At 37.5% G+C, this 19,569-nt stretch overlaps 1 protein-coding gene and 1 non-coding gene across 2 annotated transcripts in view; both read left to right on the top strand.

The window, feature by feature from the left end:
• Positions 1-19,569, top strand: part of LOC135081881 (semaphorin-5B) — a 70,767-nt gene that overhangs the window by 8,010 nt on the left and 43,188 nt on the right. The window contains exons 2-3 of the mRNA XM_063976665.1: positions 9,574-9,687; positions 16,216-16,318. Coding sequence (XP_063832735.1) covers positions 9,585-9,687; positions 16,216-16,318 — 206 coding nt within the window. The 5' untranslated portion in view covers positions 9,574-9,584. The remainder of the gene's footprint in view (positions 1-9,573; positions 9,688-16,215; positions 16,319-19,569) is intronic.
• Trnaa-ggc (transfer RNA alanine (anticodon GGC)) lies at positions 4,235-4,307 on the top strand. The gene has a single exon. It is a non-coding gene; the product is annotated as a tRNA-Ala (tRNA).

Below are 19,569 nucleotides of genomic sequence, written 5' to 3'. Positions count from 1 at the left end.
CATCCTGCTGGCCAAATTGGAGGCGATAGGTGTTAGAAGCAACCAGCTTTCTCTATTCCGCAGTTACTTTACAGGTCGCTCTCAGTCGGTCGTAATAGACGGAAATGTGAGTTCTGAGGTCCCTATAGAGTACGGTGTTCCCCAGGGAAGCATTCTCGGCCCCACGCTTTTCCTGGTGTACATCAACGATCTCTGCTCCCTTCCCATCCCAAACTGTAAAATTATTTCCTTTGCCGATGACACAGCCCTCGTATTTGCAGCCGACTCATGGGGTGACACTTTCCGGCGAGCACAGTCTGGATTTCACCAGGTCTCCTTATGGTTACAAAAAAACCTTCTAACGCTCAACGTAAAAAAAACCCATTATATGACGTTCTCTATTAACAAAATCCCAACAAATACCCTTAGTGGTCTTCGATTAATTGCCCATACTCACCCCCTTCTATCTGACCTACCTTGTAACTGTTCACCACTGTCTTCGACTGATGAAATTAAATATCTAGGCATAACTATAGATTCGAGACTAACTTTTAAATCCCATATCGTAGCTACAGCCGGGAGACTCCGCAAGCTTATGTTTGTCTTTCGTAGGCTTCGCCACGTAGCAGACCCCAGCCTTGTCAGGACAGTCTATGTAGCCCTCTGCCAGTCACTTTTGATTTATTGCATAACCTCTTGGGGAGGTGCCTGCAAGACTGTCCTGATAAAGCTGGAACGAGCTCAAAGGGCCATCCTTAAAATTTGCACCTTCAAACCGCTGCTTTTCCCTACGTATGAGCTCTTCCAATACTGCCAAGTTTTAACCGTCCGCCAACTCTTCATCTTGTATATTGTCTTAAAACAACACCATCTAGCAAATTTCGATCCCTCTGTTGTCCGACGTAATCACCTGGTAGTTCCCTCTTCTTCTTTTAAAACTTACTTCTCTCATCGCTTCTACTGTTTCTTGGGTCCTTTTTTGTATAATGCTCTTCACCATAATTTAGATCTCCACTCCTTGCCAAAATTTCATTGTAAGTACAAGGTCTCAAACTACTTGCAATCCTTGACGTATGCTGAAACGGAAAACCTGCTTCAACCAATTAGGTAACTTTAATACGGGCAGATGGTTCATTACTAACACACACGCACACTCACTCACATACACCTACACTCACATACACTCACACTTACATACACCTACACTCACATACACTCTCACTCTCATTACACTCACTCTCACATCACTTACACTTCACCTTTTACACACTCTCTTTCAATACCTACTCGTCTAGTTTTTGTCTAGTTTTAAAATAACTTTAATAAATTCTATGTGCTCCGGCCATTATCGAGAGAGGAGAGTACTGGCGCTCTGTAGTACAGGCTTCTCGCCTAGTTCAGACTCCAGTTCTCTCACAATCTTACCCTGTTCAATTAGTACATAGCAATTTGTGTTTCACTGTAATAATGGATTGTGAAAGAAAGAAATAAATGCTTTTTATTATTTTTATTATTATTATTATACTAGTGGGTTGATAAATACCGCCATTTAGTTGCCAGGCCTCAAATATTCTTACCACTTTTAACCAAGAGAATAAATATTGGTTGATTTATATCTCCTTTGTGTTTCTCAGTTTAGTCCCATATTGTTTTAAAGTATTGCTGAAGATATCTTGTATAAGGTGGATGTACTATTGAAGATATTTTATAGAATTAGGTGGTTTTAGCAAGCTGCTATATCTTAGGTGTTTTTTTCCAAATTGTTATTTGACTGAGTAGGTGCAATGCAATAGAATATCATTTCTATTACTAAGATACAGTCCCCAAAATCCACTTTGCCCCACCAGTGGGGCAGCTTGGTGAGTCAAAGTTTAATTTGGAAACTAGCTCCCTTAGCAGGTCGGGTTACTCATCCTCATTGACTTGCCCGATCATAAGTGGAATACCCCAGCAGGCTGATCCTTGACTTGTTACAAGAAGGCACTGTCTGCATCCAATACTGGATGTCTTCCTAAGGGTTCGCCTACCTATTCCAAGAAACAGTAGCTTTGTTGTTCCGCTGCAGCGCTGTGAGAGGCCATTGTGCAGAGTGTTTACATAATACCAATAGTTATGTTTCAGTGATATACGTATCGCGGACATGGGTAAGCGCACGTAGCCCTCGCTTGCTTTAGGTTTATCTTTAGGTATAATCATGAAGAAATTACAAATGAATGCTCATCAAGAGCATTAAGCCGTGTGGTGACGGCAGAGTAGAATACATTTGTCACCAACCCCTACTCTCCCGCGGGTGTCGTAAGAGGCGACTTAGGGACTACACATCAAACAGAGAATGGGCAGCAGCGCTCTCTGAAAAACATCAATCTTTTAAACTGCGATCTCCAACCCGCCTGCCAAGCGTGGAGATTATGGCAAAACCCTCCACTATAGTGGAGGAGGCTCATAGTCCAGCAGTGGACTGTAAAGGGCTGTTGATGATGCTCATCAAGAAAACATAATAATGTCTAGAGATTAATTGGGGTTTTCGGCAGAGAAAATCTAAAATCAATCTTTGAGTTCCGATGTTTTATTGTTGATTTACTGCAGTGAAGAATGTTGTATGATATGAATAAATTAATATGTATGACTTGTCAAAACTGCTGATAACATCTTCATAACTGTAATTGTGCGGGTTTACCCACAAAAATAACCATGATATAATTTTGCTATCAACAGTTACATCCTATGACATTGAAAAGATTTATCGGTATTCGACTTATCCTACGTTTCCGATTTAATTATGCAATTAATTAATACCTATTACAAAGTTCTCATTCATTACAATTTTAAAATTAAAGTTTAATTGTAATCGCGTGTGGGAGTTACTATAATTATAACTGTGGAAAACCTTCCTCCTTCTTTAAACTATCTAACGTTGAACCTTATACCTATTAAATAGCTATGTGTTTTATTTGCGAAATAAAATAAAATAAAGGTATTAGTAAAATAAAATAAAGTAAGATCGCTTCATAGCGATAAGACCGCCTAGTTGTACCTTGTGTGTTCCTTTTATTTCTGTTCTTATCTTTGGTGTGCAATAAAGTGTATTTATTATTATTATTATTATTCACTAAATCGACGTAAGCAAACAGTTCCAAATAGATAACTATTGGAATAAACAACATATTTACAAACCACTTATAGGTTTCTACCTCTAATGTTTAGTAAATTACATACTAAGTGCCGTCATATCAACGTTTATCAGTTAAGGAGTAGTAGTGCGCTTGAGTAAACAGGACATATCAATTTGGGTCAATCTATTACTCGTTATCGTGAACGCCTTCCAATCACTTTAGTAGGTACACATCAGGTAGTTATAATGATAACACTGGAAAAATTTGACTGCAAAGATGGATCCATTATTGAATGTATTTCATAATAGACTAACAGCTAGTTAACGCCAGACCTACGTTATTTTATAAAAGCTGAAAGTTCGTCAGCGCATGCTTCCAATTTAGGTAAGAACGTTGGTGCATCATGAAGTTTGGGTAATCATTGATAAAAGCTGCTTATTGAAAGAAAGAAAGAAAGAAAGAAAGAAAGAAAGAAAAAATGTTTATTTGGCACCAAATTACATGCACTTAAAACCTACACAATATTTAACTTATTCTAATACAAAACAAAAAATATATACAATTAAAAAAAAAAAAATATAATTTTGGTACCAAATTGGGCTCCGCTCAGTAAAGGCAGTGACGGCACAGAGCTCGTTATTAGAAGTTGTTTCCTCATCAGCCAGATAGTTTTGACCGTTTCAACCCCTAGCCAGACTCTTTTAGGGTAGCTGCCAAAGCCACGATGAGCCAAACTTTATGATGCACCAACATCCTTACCTATGAGCATGCGCTCCCTTTTCAGTTTTTATAAAATAACATATATCAGGAATTCACTAGTTCTTAGTCCATAAGATAACAAATAATTGAAACTCTGTACAATAGTGATTGAGTTTTTATTAAAATAACCTTGGATTGTAGAATGTAAGTGTTTTGTTTTTGTTTGCGGTGAATGCGGTAAAAAGAAACCGGGCAAACAAATTGGGGCTTGTTATTGTATGTTTTTACACTTTTTACCTATGTCCATTTTGTATGGATAAATGTTTGCAGTTGAGTATTTGAAGCACTAATTATGACCTATGCATTTCTTCTGGTAGTGATTTTGTTCAAGTACCTACAGTCAGTGTCAAATAGTTCATGACACCAAAAAGTGTTCATCCGGTGTCTAAGTAGCTCAGTTGGAAGAGCAGTCGCCTGGCAAGCGGAAGATCGTGGGTTCAATTCCCGCCTTAGGCAGTTCGATTTTTTCAAGTTATTTATAATTTTCAAAATACCCAAAAAGTGGCCAAAAAGTTGACAACACAACCTTATTCCACTTGTAGCAAAGACGTGATGCGAGCTTTTTGGCTACTTTGGGTGTTACAGACTATTGGACGATGACTGTAGTCCATGTTTGAGATACAATCGTTATCAGATCAGACAATTATTATTGTAGTTGCAAAATAGCACTTATTGCAAGTACACAAGATTTATTTATTTATTTTGTTTTATTTTATTTATTCATGAATAGAATGGTAGTAATAACCAATAATTAAACTATTCAAACAAGACGTAACAAAGATACCAATGCTTAAACTTGAAGTGCTGTCGTCTTAATAGACTTACGACCACTACTCTGAGTGAAGTCTAGAATAAACAATAACTGTAGTAACTTTGTAAGCTACCCGTATGTGTTTTGTACGAATTAGTACAAACCCGTTTCATTGTGTATTGTTTAGTGACAGAAAAAGCTCCGAAAGCTCGGCTAAAACAAAGAGTTATTGTTGTGTCCCACAAAATTTACTGCGTATTGTATTTTTTGAGGCATAAATATTCATAAAGTCCCAAATTGACGACGCAGTGTGTTCAAATGTCTAGATATGAGGATATTACCTTACTTAGGTCGTCTGGGATATATCCCTTTACTTATATGTATTGTGAAGTACGGATGACATATGGGATATTACCCTTTATATTGAGAAGTACGGATGACGGTACATCCATCTAAACACTGATGGTACCTTCTTCTTCTTCATAGCTACTCTCTTGACATAGTGGTCGTGGTGCTGGTTGGTGATAAACTTCACAATCAGTCGCTATTCCTTTTGGTATCTAAACGTAATTGCACTTATCCGTCTCCTACCTTATTCTCCTACCGTCATGATACAAATGCCAGAAATTTTAATCCTAATTTAATGGACACGATAGTTTAAAACGGTATTTATATTTAGTTATAACTTTTGTTAGATACTGTACTATCAGCTATTATAGAGAATAAAATAATCTACAAAACGCCGCTTAGCAACGCGGTATTCCCCTTTTTAGTCTATGGACTATCAAATGCTACTGTAATAAGCCGGTATCAATCTAAATAAGTATTATGATAGTGCAAAAAGTAAAGTAAATAACGCAACAGGTTCCTTTCAACTGTTTGGTAAGTGTTATCAAAAATAATCATGCTATCGTCTGCCTCTGCCCACTTCTTTGCTTGTAGAGATGGCGGCATATCAAGCTTGATACTGTGGCATCTTATCTCGTACTAATACAGGCTATTTTGCAACAAAAATGTAAGTATAGGTTGATGTGCAGTCGTCCGTACTATTGTGGTAGCAATCAAAATAAATCAATCCATCCATATCTCGTATGCGTATTTAATAAGCTATCCATTTGTAGGTCGCTACTTGAGATTGAGATATAAATATGAACATACATTTCTACTTATGTTATCAGCGCGAAGACTACAGCAAAAATGCTTTAACCCTATTTCTATATCGGTATCGTTAGAGCCAAAGCACACGATGCGCTGCGGCGTGGTGGGTGCGACCGCGCCGGAGCTAATCGTGTATGCGATTTGTAAGATACATTTTCCGATATTTTTATTTTCTCGTATAAAATTTCCGAACGTCTTTTTTCCTGTATTTTTTTAACACACGCGAAATTTCGTAGTCGTTCATTTTATTAGAGGCAAAACTTCTTATTCGCTTGTTGTGTTGTTTGCAATTTTGTATGGAATATTTTTTTATGTTTATTTATGTCGATACGAAATTTTTTATACAAGAAAATAAAAATATCGCAAAATGCATCTAACGAATCCACATGAGAGTATTTGTGGCGGGCACACGAGTGATGCGGCAAATCTTTGGTGTGCGGCGCTACAACGAATCGTGTGCTTTGGCTCTTAGTTACGAGTAGTTACACAATGTGTGTAGGTGCTCGTATCGACAAGTGATTTCAAATGAAATATCTTACTGCTACTATTTTGATGAGCAGAGTACAGATATTGATAGATTGATTGATATTTTTATTACATCTTATCGAATGTTACGTAAGAAGAAATATTTAACCATTTGGTGGTAACATTTATAATTTCAGCTGTTCTTCAAAGTTAGATTGAAAATTTTTATTGAAAGTATTAAGTTTTTGATTTCGGATTTGTTTAGATAAAGTTGGTTAAAAATAACTACTAGGTATACCTACCTAATGCTACTCAGACTAGTGTTCCCGAGGCCTATAGGCTTTTAGGCTTTTTTTTAAAGGCTAGCCTATGAATTAGGGGCTACAGCGGGAAAAAAGCCTAAAAAGTCTTTTAGGCCTTTAGGCTAGGCCTTTTTCATAGCCTTTTTTTGTCCACCCGATTACTATAGGCTTTTAGCCTTTTTGTAGGCTAGGCGCATATTTAAAAGGCTTGAAAGGCTAAAAAACCTATAAAGGTTTTTAGTCCTTTAGGCTAGGTCTATTTTATTTATTTTTAACCGACTTCAAAAAAGGAAGAGGTTATATTCGACTGTATGTATTTTTTTTCTATGTATGTTCAAAGATTACTCCGTCAATTTTGTGGACCGATTTTCAAAATTCTTTTTTTGTTCGATAGGGTACACTTCTGAGGTGGTCCCATTGTCACCAAGTCAGGATCTGATGATGGGATCCTAGGGAAATCGAGGGCAACCCTCATATTTTATAGGCACGTATATCGTTTTTCAAATTTTCAGATTATTCAAGTATTTTCGCTCCTGGAAATCATCATCTCATATTGATGAGCTGATGATAGAAGGTAAAACTACTTAATGCTTAGGAGTTGGAGGATAATTCTTATAGGTACAATAAATTATAGGTACAAATAGACCAATAGTTTTATTCTTTCATGTTTTAAAGGTGGGCTGACGGTTTAAGGTCTTTTTAGGTTTCCGATATGGTAACCTGTATTTTGTAGGGAATATTATTTTACACTAGACATGAAGAATATGGTCTCAATGTACTGCCTACCTTCGGTGGTAACATCAAGGTAATAATTAGTTAACTAAAAAGCAAGAAATAAGTTAAATTTTACAAAAAAAAAAATGTAAAAAAAAGAAATTACATATTTTGGAAACAATGTATAACGTTTTTATTTAATTTGAAAATAAATGCAATACAAAAATACTTGTTTAATTCATACTAAGCCATAACCTGAATAATGGCTATAGCCTTATAATAAGCCTACTACTCAAAAAAGACTAGTCGGAAATAAAGCCTAAAAGGCTATTTAGGCCTATAGGTTTTTTTTTAAACCTATAGGCTTTTTATAATGAGTAGCCTTTTAAAAGCCTAGTAGTCTATCATGGCCAAAAAAAGAACTAAATAGGCTTAATTTTAGGCCTATAAGCCTATAGGCCCCGGGAACACTAACTCAGACTCACTTATTTTTAAGATAGTGTACTTATCAACAAATTTTGTGTTAGCTCTCTGATAAGGGCATAGGTTATCGAGCACAAGGGGAAGTATAAACGTTATAAAAACACCACTTTCAACAAAACAAAAGCGTAGGTACACATATCATTACTATTTCTTCATTAGCATTATTATTAGTAGTGGTTATTATTTCTCATCTGGTGAGATAAAGTCCAAACACTTCCTCGTTGTGGATGGAAAAAAATACAAAATACTTACATTCGGCAGCACATCAGATTAATCATTTTCGCTGCAAAATTGCACTTTGAAACTTTATATCCGTAAATTAAGCTGGATGTGCCTTCAAAACTAGAGTTAGGACTGAATCCAGGGCACCGAATGCTTAGGGAGCTGCCAAGTCCCGTTGACAAGCGAGACTGTAATACCTTGCTAACGAAGTATAGAAGCCAATTAAACCCACGATACCCGTAATAAACCATCATCAAACTGAATTAAATGATTACGAATAGAAGCCGATGATTGATGGTTCTGACTTTGTATGGACAGATGGTCAAGTTTTTGCACGCATTTTTAGCTCAAAATGATGACCGGTCTGTGAGTTTTGGGTAATTGACTCGTTGATTGAACTAGATTGTAAAATTGTATGATGTAGTTGGTTTTATTTTAAAGCATCAGTGTTCATAAAGTCATAAATTAGAAGAATTTCGCCTCTCGATATCTTTATCAATGACATATTATTTGTGTTTTTTGATATCAAAAGGGTACTTACACGGGAAATTAGTTTTTTGTTCCAACTGAAAAGTTGTCATTTTGCACATAAAAGACAGGAATTGCCAGGAGCATCGACGATTTGTAGGCGATTTAAAAAATTGAAATAATAATATTGATGTCTCGATAAATTCACCAACTCTTGGCACTATTCCCCCATCTCGATCTTCCCAAAATCATTGGATCTATGGCCAAAAATACGTCCTAGCGAGGCGATTTGCATCTGTCAACCATTTTCAATGATAGTATTTAAGTCTTCTCCTTTACCTGGCCCATTCCCATTTTATTTGGGGTCGGCCCTATGCTGTATCATGCGTCTCCAGGCGGCTCGGTCCTGGGTCGTCTCACTGTTGACTTGGGCCTCTTTAAGGTCCGTATTTAATACAAGTATCTAAGTGTGGGGTTAGAAATGTTTCTTTAATAAAGGTGTGGATACCTTCCTAGTTCTTTATCTCTAGATCTTTTAATCCTAGTCAAAGAATTGCTACCAAATGTCATAGCTTCTTTTCATCTGGTGATACGTAGTCGCCAGACATTACATAAACAAATAAATAAGTTAGTCGCGTCCATCTCGTAACGAGGCCTAGAAAGTTTGGCATGTCAGTATACATTATGAGCACTTTCTATCTAATGCTGTAATAATAGCATGTGATAGCGTATGAACTATGTTATGCGTAACTGTTCTCGATTAATGACATACTGTATTCGATTTGATAACATGTTACAATTTCTGTTACATATACACAAAGTATGCACTGTAATTTGTAAGGTTACATTGTAGGTACTTATTTTAATCGAAAAACTGTTATTTTTACGTAGGGTATAGCGATAACTTACAGATGACAGAAGCAAATCTATATTTTCATTCTTCAGGATTTTTTATATGTTTACTTACTATGCAGCGATACAAATTAGATTTTAGTCTCGATGCAGCATCAATACAGGTGCGTACTTTGGATAACAAATACGATTCCTCACTATGACCTTTGATCGACTTCAAATATAAAGCTTTTAGGATTTTTTACCTTATATTCCCTTATATGTATAATATTGCTAGTTATTAAATAAATGATTTCTTCTTTCACAGACATTGAAGATATGGCGTGGTTCAGGATATACAGAATAGCAGCATTAGTACTTTTAAGTACACTGGGGAAAGGAGAGCTTCCAGAAGATGACTTCAGGATAATACATAGACAAGGTGAGCTTAGACTTTTGATATTCGTAGCCCATCTGCTCGATGGACCGATGACCTCAGAAGATAGCTGGCAGCGGCAAATATTAGGGATCAGACGTCTCATAAACTATCTAGGTTAGTTTTTTGTTAGGATTTTATTTTTTATGGTTCTTACAAGGAAAAAGGAACAGTTTAAAAATCACTAGGTTGTCCGCCTGTCAGTCAATCTGTGCAGCCCTATTTTCTTAGAAACTCGTAGATACTATTTTAACATAATTATGCAATACCAAATATTTAATCCGTTCCTTAAAGAATAATCTTTAAGGAAAAATAATAATTTAAAAAGCAGTTAAATGATTATACATAGGCCAATTAATCCATTAAAATAAACAGTTGACCAGTTTTAAAAAAAACAAAACAACTGCAGTTTACGAACATATTACAGTCTGTTATTAAAGCAGGATAGACATCTTACCAAATAGGATCTACCTTGCAGAAAGTAAGCAAATTAGAAACCTTATAATTCGGTATCCGATCGCATACACACTTCCTTATAAAAAGCCACGTTATTTGCTAATGCATCCTTCCTGTACCTCCCGAAGCCTGAAAGGCTTCTTTTTAGACTTCGTCGAAACAAGCAGGATTATTAGAACGTTTGATATCCAAAAAAATTTCAATTATATTCAAAACAACCGATAAATAAGGTCTGAACTTAGTCTTTATGGATAACTAACAATGATTGATTTAAAGTTTAATCTCTCTCTACAACGAGTAATACGAATAAGTATACGTTTACTACTATACATTATAAATACAATACCGCGTAAGTGGTCTTTCAATCAAAATTAAGAAAAATTACCAGACAAACTGGTTAAAGTAAATATGGCAAAGACAGACAGGTTAAGAATAGTATAGTAACTTTGCTTTAGTTAGTTTACCTTGTATGTACAGTCGGTTGCACATGGAAATACATATTCTTGACAGATTTTAAACCTTGTAGACTTGTAATAAAGTTCAAATTTTGTTAAATGTCATTCATGAGCTCTGACTGTTACAATACAAAAGCTCGTTCATTTCATAAAAGCTTTCCATACAAGTAGTAAAGCTTTTTGTACTATAACGAGCCCCAAAATGGGGTTTTAGTTTTGTTGCTTTGCTGTAACATTGTGGGATACTGTATCGATAATGATGTGGTCAAATACGTGTCATTTGCTATGGTCACGTCTGTGGTAACGAGACGGTGAAATTTAGAAAAGATTTACACGTTGACTAAGCGGATTGCAAAAACTCCAATTAATTTAACGATGCAGTTATATTATTGGAATAATTAGAAAGTGCTTGGGCTATTTAGATGGCTTAGCATACGAATCGACAGTCAATAGGTACCGGATCTATGATTTTAAAGACTCTGGTTATAATTGAAAGAAAGTTAGATTATACACTAAAGAAGTACCCATAACTAACTCTAATATACATATATGACTTTGGTATGATCAGATAAAGTTAAGTGAGTAAATAAAAAACTTCCAATTCATACAGTACATGCCTATTCCTTTTCTATCGTGGGTACCTGTAGCAAAGTGACTGCACTGAAATGACTCAATTCGACCGATTAATTTAACTTAACAACTGCACGCTTGAAGATTTAATGAATGCAACTGATAACGCCACTCTTGTAGCGGAGTTTTGGGCTGACACTGTAAGGATTGCTATCGAATATGCCAGGCCAGTTACAGTTTTATAATATGCAACTGTAACTTTGATCGGAACTTTATCGATAACCGGTGTTTTTGTATGGAGGTTGACAGATTTTTGACGTTTCTCAAAGTTAAAGTAAGATGGTGCAACCCTGCCAAAATTATTTTCTTTAGGAGAATGTTTGATGCTAAACATTGAAAATTAAAAAAAAAAACTCATCTTGTTTACCCCACTTATGAATCGAACCTAGAACCTCTGGATAAATATCTCTAACAACCAGGCCACATAGGCGTTTAATTAAAAGCATAAATATTTGCAAACGCATCTGTCGCTTCAGGCACATAAGTAATGATCTTGTCAGTCATGACCATAGTCATGACCATGACTGATGGGTGATTATGAACGCTTTTTGTCGCGAATCCGCTAATCACTTTCTCAAATTGGATTTGCAAATTATAATTTAGGTAACTTGTTATTGCCGACGGCTTGTATTCAGGTTTATAGCAAGAAGAAAGGTAAATCGAAAGATATATTATATTATTTCTTACACGGAATAATGTGGCTAACTCTCTACTCTAATATTATAAAGAGGAAAGATTTGATTGTTTGTTTGTATTGAATAGGCTCCGAAACTACTAGACCAATTTCAAAATTCATCATTAGAATTCTACATTATTTCTGATGAACATAGGCGGTACAAATTTCGCCGGGTCAGTTATCATAATAAAATACTAAACTATTCAAGAGTTTTATGTTAGCAATACTTTAATTTGCTTTAATTATTTGTAGTCAATAAATAGTACAAGCCAAACATTAAACATAATCACGTACTAAACTGGTTTTCTTCTGATACTAATTAGGCGCTAAGACAGAAATATGCATTAAAACAGCGTGTTTCATAATACAAAATGAATTAAAGACAACGTAATGAGGATCAGTACTGTTGTAGAAAATTCAATAAAACTAGTATCTACGTTAATCTTTAAGACATAAGAAAGATATATCTTTTTGAATTATCCAAATCGGACCATTACTTACGAAGATATTAAGTAATAAACATAGGCCGTTTTTGCCGCTAAAAGTCAACGTACGCAGGGCCGCGTGACGTCATTATATCCGAATCGAGCGCAGCCGGCGTACTATTGGGATGGAAAATATTTTTTTCCAGCTAAACCATCAGTTTTAGAAAAAAACTTTTAATAACATTTATTCATCAAAATATAGTAACCTATCGACCAGTAATTTAAGAAAATAAAAATTGTGAAAATTAAGTATCGCTATGTCCAAAAACCACATTTTCATAGGATTCGATGCAATGCGGAGACGCGGTTGGGGTGAGTGTAACTTAAAGATTGTTTGTATTGAACATAATAATACATAATATGATGCTAATACCCAGTTTCTGGCCTGGGGGGGGGGGGGGGGGATAAGTCATACCCACCTTATAGCCTGGGGGGAGGGGCAAGCCTTACCCAGCTTCTGGCCTTGGTGGGAGGGGGGGAGAGGCAAGTCATGCCCAGTTTCTGGCCTGAGGGGGGGTAAGTCATACCCAGCTTATGCTTATGGACTGGGGGAAGGGGCTAGCTTTACCCAGCTTCTGGCCTGGGGGAGGGGGGGGGGGGGGGTCAAGTCATAACCAGTTTCTATGGGCTGGGGGGAGGGGCTAGCCTTACCCAGTTTCTACCCTGGGGGGAGGGGGGGGGGGGGTCAAGTCATAACCAGTTTCTATGCGCTGGGGGGAGGGGCTAGCCTTACCCAGTTTCTGGCCTGGGGGGGCGGGTATGTAATACCCAGCTTCTGGCCTGGGGGAGGGGGGGGGGGGGGTCAAGTCATAACCAGTTTCTATGGGCTGGGGGGGGGGTATGTAATACCCAGCTTCTGGCCGAGGGGGAACCCAGCTTATGCTTATGGGCTGGGGGAGGGGCTAGCCTTACCCAGCTTCTGGTCTGGGGGGAGGGGGGGGGGGTGTCATACCCAGCTTCTGCTTATGGCCTGGGGGGAGGGGCAAGCCTTACCCAGCTTCTGGCCTGGGGGGAGAGGGAGGGGTCAAGTCATACCCATTTTCGGGCCTGAGGGGGGGGGGGGGGGGGGTAAATCATACCCAACTTCTGGCCGAGGGGGAAGTCATGCCCAGCTTATGACCTGGGGAGAGGAGGGGGGCGGGGAGTCATACCCAGCTTCTAGGCTAAGATTAAATAGGAGGGAGCAGCTGTCCTTTCCTGCAGCAGCTGGTCCGCCCATGGGAACGGCGAAAAGATAGGTAGGTACGTAGGTTTAACTCGGAAAAACTAAATAACAGGTAGGTATTGCGTGTACATCGAAATGATCTGCATAGAAATGTCTTGTAGCCTAGGCAGAGTGTATCTGCCTCAGCTATACCTTATTGTAAGAAGTAAATAAATTAATACTTATACATTTTTATATTTTACTTGGAAGAAGATATGACTCTAACAACACTTATGAACACTTTATTTGAATAAATCGCCAAATATACCACCGCGGAGACCCCAATCGCGTCTCTGCGTTCCATTGAATCGTATGAGCGTATGGATTTTTTGCGTTATTTTTCACAATTTCTATTTTTAAAATTACCTATCGATAGCTTACTTTATTCTGATGAATATATGTCATTACAAGTTTTTCTCTCAAACTGATAGTTTGGCTAGAAAAAAATATTTTCTATCCACGCAGTACGCCGGCAGCGTTCGGATCGGATACAATGACGTCAACGGTCCCGCGCCGGGCGGTCAGTGAACTTTTTTAGTAATTTGGCCATAACTTCGTCAATTTTTGTCGTAGAACAAAAATTTTTGGACTGTGTATTAAGGATTTCTTAGCCCTATAAATCTGCATTCACAGCTAAAAATCGAAATGATCCTCATTAGGACTTCAATAGCATATCACGTAATTGAATGCGGATTAGTTTGCATTAAAAAGCCCTGAGTCATTTGAGAAACTTAAGTACACAAACTAGATATTTTAGACAAAAGAAGCCTTCTTGGCCGAAACTTTTGTTTAGATAAGGAAGATTATTATGCTGTGTAGTCGCCGATGGAATGTTGCAAAATAACATCTATTACGACTACATAAAGTACCACAGAGTAAAGCTTGATGTGCCATCTTCGCTACATGATAATACAATTCTAAACAAGAGTTTACAGAGGGTTGACCATTACATATTTGAGATAAGATCATGGACAAGGTACTTACAAGGTGAAATTTATTACATGCACTTTGAACAAATAGCTCTGTCTGTCTACAGTGACTAATGGATGAGTTTTTGTTTGCTGTCTATGGAATTTCTCACTTACATAAAAATTTGAAACATGGACTCACTTTTTAAAGCACAATTAAATAATAGTCTCGTAATGCTAATAAGAGACCTGAACCAGTCGTGTAACGGGTTAAATTATTGATAAATTCGGCTATCAAAGAATGTGTCCATTTAAATTATAGGTAGGTAGATGTTTTAAATGACCTATTTAATGTTATTCTGTCTAATGGCTGCAATGGTGCGAATTTGAAGTACACTGGTTTTGCCAATGTCGAGTGTTTAGAGAGACACGGTGGACAGTGGAATTTGAAAGTTAAGACGAGGAAATGCTATGCTAAACATTAACTTAAATTTTAAAATCATTGTATAGTTTTAAGAATATGAAGAGCTTTCAACCATATTCATAGCCCAATTTAACATTAAATGTGTCTTGGCAGATAATATATGCGTAGTCTGGCGCTTAAATTATTTATTTAGATACCGGTTTTCTTTCTCCAAAACCTCGTTTTACGAACAATACAAGAACGGTAAAGAACTTGTTGAGACACACCTTGTTTGCCCTGTCAGGTTTTAGCACCTATTATGAATTAATTAACAATCATAAAAGCATTAAATATTTGACGCGAATCGTCCATTAAATCCATTTTGATGTTTGTATACGCAAAACAATATTTACCTACCTTGTTCCCGGTAACCATGTTTTTTCGGGTAAAATATTTAGAAGGTTTGTGTGTTTTCAAAATTAATAGGTAAATTCATGTCTACTAGTGGTTAGAGAGTTGGTTTGCCGACTGAGAGGTTCTGGGTTCGATTCGATTACTAGGTGGTACTTACATATCTAGAAAGAGTAAAGTTACTTTGTATGTCCGAACAAAATAATGCACAAAATAGTAACAGGAGACAATCAACTTTATGTAATACCTACGCACACAGACGCATCTCAAGCGGGCGGCATTAGCGCTGGTTTACACTGGTTTGCAATTATTGGCGATATTGTGATTTGTGTCCGTGAGCGTTGTCTATGTGTGCATTGCCCGAGCGCACTTTGTATTTAGTTTGCCTTCTGCTCCTAACTATTTTGTGGTTGAGTCTTTCAAGGCACGTTTAGTAGCCGCTCATGTCAGACACCTATCGCGGTTCATAAAATCTGACATCAGGGTTCTGACCCCCGTAACAACCCGCTCTATAGTATGGAAAATTGAAAACCGAAACCGAGGTTACGGAACTCTATAAATGACGTTCACTTATAATATTTCTGTTGTCTTATTATTCTTCATTGGGGTTTTGAATTACCTAATGATGCCATTATTATCTCAGAAAATATTCCTCAAATAAGTGAAGAGTCTTATCTTAGAATGCCTATTGAATATTAATCATCATCGTGTGCTGACTGGCTACCTAATATAATTCTACATGCCTTTGGTAGACCCATTAGAAATTGTATGATAGTCACATAGACCTCCATTGTACAAAATAATACAATATTGTTGTGAATAGGTTGATAAGAGTATTTACCATATTGTGGTAAAAGCTGAAACAACTACCTACTACATAACCAGTAAATGAGGGTATTTTTCCAGATCTCCTGGCGTCAGACAGCGATATCTTCGAAGATAAGGACAGCAAGTCATTTTCGCAACTGCTCTTCGATGTGGCGAGGGACCAAGTGATTGTGGGAGCAAGGTATGTTCATAAAATTGCTATACTAGTATCACTTCCAGCGAAAAGCTGAAGATCCAAAGTGCTAGTGAAACATCGAAGATTCGTGACGAAATCGGCTTCGTGATCGTTTCACTTTTTTTTAATACAAAACGAATGCAGTGTCTTGGCCCTTGACAACTTGACATAGCTTCTAAAAAGCAATGAGTTTGATAGGGGTTAGTAGAACATGGAATCTCAGTTCCAGCATTCATAGACCTAAGGTACTTAACTGATATACCTATTCAGTTAGCGACAGGCTCCCTCTTGTAGCAACTGGTTCTGGTATTTTGAAAATGAGGTTTTAACATTGGACTTCGAGGCACACATTAAAAAAAACAATGTTCCATCATTACATTTTATCAGTGAACATTTTTTATCTGGACAGAAAATGCTTTATTTCGAGGTCAACAGGATTCACCTACTACTTACTACTTAGCCTTATTACAGTAATCTAAAATAAATGATAGCTACTTAATTAAAAATATATTTCGAAATAGCAAGCAAAGATAGAGATAAGCTATGATTAATTGAGTAAACAAGCAGAAGGCTTCATTTCTCAGCAAAATAGTCTTGAAAAATATAATTTAAACGTAGGTGTAAAACTGGTTCATAATTGAATCTTGTATTTCTTTGTACTTTTTGTATGGGGTGTTTTTTTCTTGCTAACCCTACCCGGCCGCAGAGCAGAGGTCGGCAACCTTCACGTCTTGTATAAATGACGTGCTTAATTTGCCATTTTACGCTTGCCCCATACGATCCGATCCTACGCGCACAATGGATACTTCTTGTTTTGTATGTGCTTACAAAAAAAATGCTACAAAGGTGATTTAAAAACTCGTATTTAGAACTAAAGTACGAGCGCTAAAACAAGTGAAGTATAAAAAATATGACCATTCCATTTTTTTTTCTTATTAGTTGAGACGAACATAAACTTTTTTACTCGTTTTTGTATGTGCCACTCAATTCTAGTTTTGATTATTTCTGTTTTTTGTTTCATTTAAGAAATATGCGTGTCCAGCTGTTATCTTCGTGACATTTACAAGTAGTCTGACCATTCAGACATATTTTATGCTGCTTAATTAGTGGAAAATATCAACCCCAATGCAAAATAATTTTATTCATATACAAACACCTTTTATATTTCTTAGCTATGCCAAGTAGCCAGTCTAGAACAAAGCTGCATGACTTGTGCTACTTACAGATTTTACAATGTATTTGTTACAATTTGCAAAAAAAGAAACTAACATAAAAATTATCATCTATAAAGAAAGTATTTTTTAGAAAATCAGGGCTTAAAGTAAGTTTAAGAAAATCCATTTTTCGGGAGTCAGCTCTGTTTTAAAGCACGTTTTTAGCGAGAAAAGCCGTGAAAACCAGCTACTAGTTATGTCACGATTCACGTCATTTGATTAGTGATTGCAAATATTCGATAGTTTTCTATTTCGAATATTCGAATATTTTTTCAGTGATATTCGAATATTATTCGAATATTCGAATACTTCAAAAAAAATAAAAAGTACTTAAATTATCAATGTTTTATTGCTGGTTTTATTACTGTAGGAACTATATTTTAACTATTTAACAATATAGTTTTTAAAACAGTTATAAAATTCTCATCATCATCATCATTTCAGCCATAGGACGTCCACTGCTGAACATAGGCCTCTCCCAATGACTTCCACAATGACTGGTTGGCAGCGGCCTGTATCCAGCGCCTTCCCGCTACCTATATGAGGTCTTCGGTCCACCTTTGTGGGTGGACGTCCCACGCTGCGCTTTTTGGTACGTGGCCTCCACTTCAGAACCTTTCTGCCCCATCGGCCATCATTTCAGCGTACTATGTGATCTGCCCATTGCCACTTCAGCTTGCTAATCCGTCGGGCTATGTCAGCGACTTTAGTTCGTTTACGGATCTCCTCATTTCTGATTCAATCTCGTAAAGAAACACTGAGCAGAGCCCTCCCCATAGCACGCTGTGCAATTTTGAGCTTATTTATAAATCCTTTTGTAAGAGGCCACGTTTCCGAGCCGTGTGCCATCACTGGTAGAGGTAACACACACTGATTGAAGAATTTCGTCTTTAGGCACTGAGGTGTTTGGACGAAAAGATGTTGTATAGTTTCCCGAACGCTGCCCAGCCGAGTTGGATTCGACGATTTACCTTTTTCTCGAAATTTAATCTACCTAGCCGAATCGTTTATCAGAGGAAGACATACTTGTCAACACAGCACAACAGTCTCGAGAATCGAGCTCCAACCGAAACATTGGACCTAAGGACTTTGGACCTAAGCTTCGTTTTGTCCATGTTCATCCGAAGGCCTGCCTGTTGAGAGACTCGATTAAGGTCTTCGAGCATTGTGCCGAGGTCTTCAAGTGATTCTGCCATGACCACAATATCGTGAGCAAACCGAAGCTGAGTGATGTATTCGCTATTGAAAGGTAATTATGCCTAATCCTTTCCATTCAAGGAGCTTGAAAGCGTCTTCCAATGCAGCGGTCAATGGTTTCGGAGATATAACATCTCTCTGCCTGACGCCTCCCTGCAGAGGAATCGCCCTCGTGCTCTGCTCCTGTACTCGGCTCGACATGGTAGCGTTTCTGTACAGGCATTTCAGCATCTCGATATACCGATAGTCAATACGGCACCGCTGAAGAGACTGCAGCACTGCCTAAGTATCGATCGAATCTAAGGCCTTCTCATAGTCTAAGAAAAGCATCACCACGCTTCTATCCCATGCCTCTGGCGTTGTTTCTTAGAGTAAGACGGAACGAGTTTCGGTGTTCCACCCGCGTTCAGAAGCTCCCAGGTTATTCTGTCATCACCCGGTGCCTTGTTGTTCTTTAGCTGTTTGAGAGCCTTCCTAATCAATCTCGTATAGGCTGATATACGGGATGTCTTTGGTATAGTGTGGCGTTAACCTAGCTCTTGCGTTAACCTAGCATCTGTTGCTGAGTTATTTACAGGTTTGGAGGTATGTAGCTGTCCATAAATCTTTTTGATCTCACCCAGAACCTCGGCTTTTGTTGACGTTACCGTCCGCCGTCTTCAGCATCGTTAGCTGACTTTGCTCAATAAAGTTGTCTCTTTCAGGTAATTTGGAACCTTGGTTTCGCAAGACAACTTAATGTTCATCAATGAAGTCGGAAGCATCAATGACTAGTTCTTTTAGTTGGTGATATGTATTTGATGCCTCCGACCACATTTGCAAACACTAAGTTGTCTTCGTTCTATC

The sequence above is a fragment of the Ostrinia nubilalis genome, chromosome 20 (assembly GCF_963855985.1).
Source record: "Ostrinia nubilalis chromosome 20, ilOstNubi1.1, whole genome shotgun sequence".
Classification (NCBI taxonomy): Eukaryota; Metazoa; Arthropoda; class Insecta; order Lepidoptera; family Crambidae; genus Ostrinia; species Ostrinia nubilalis.
This window is presented reverse-complemented; position numbering and strand designations above follow the sequence as displayed.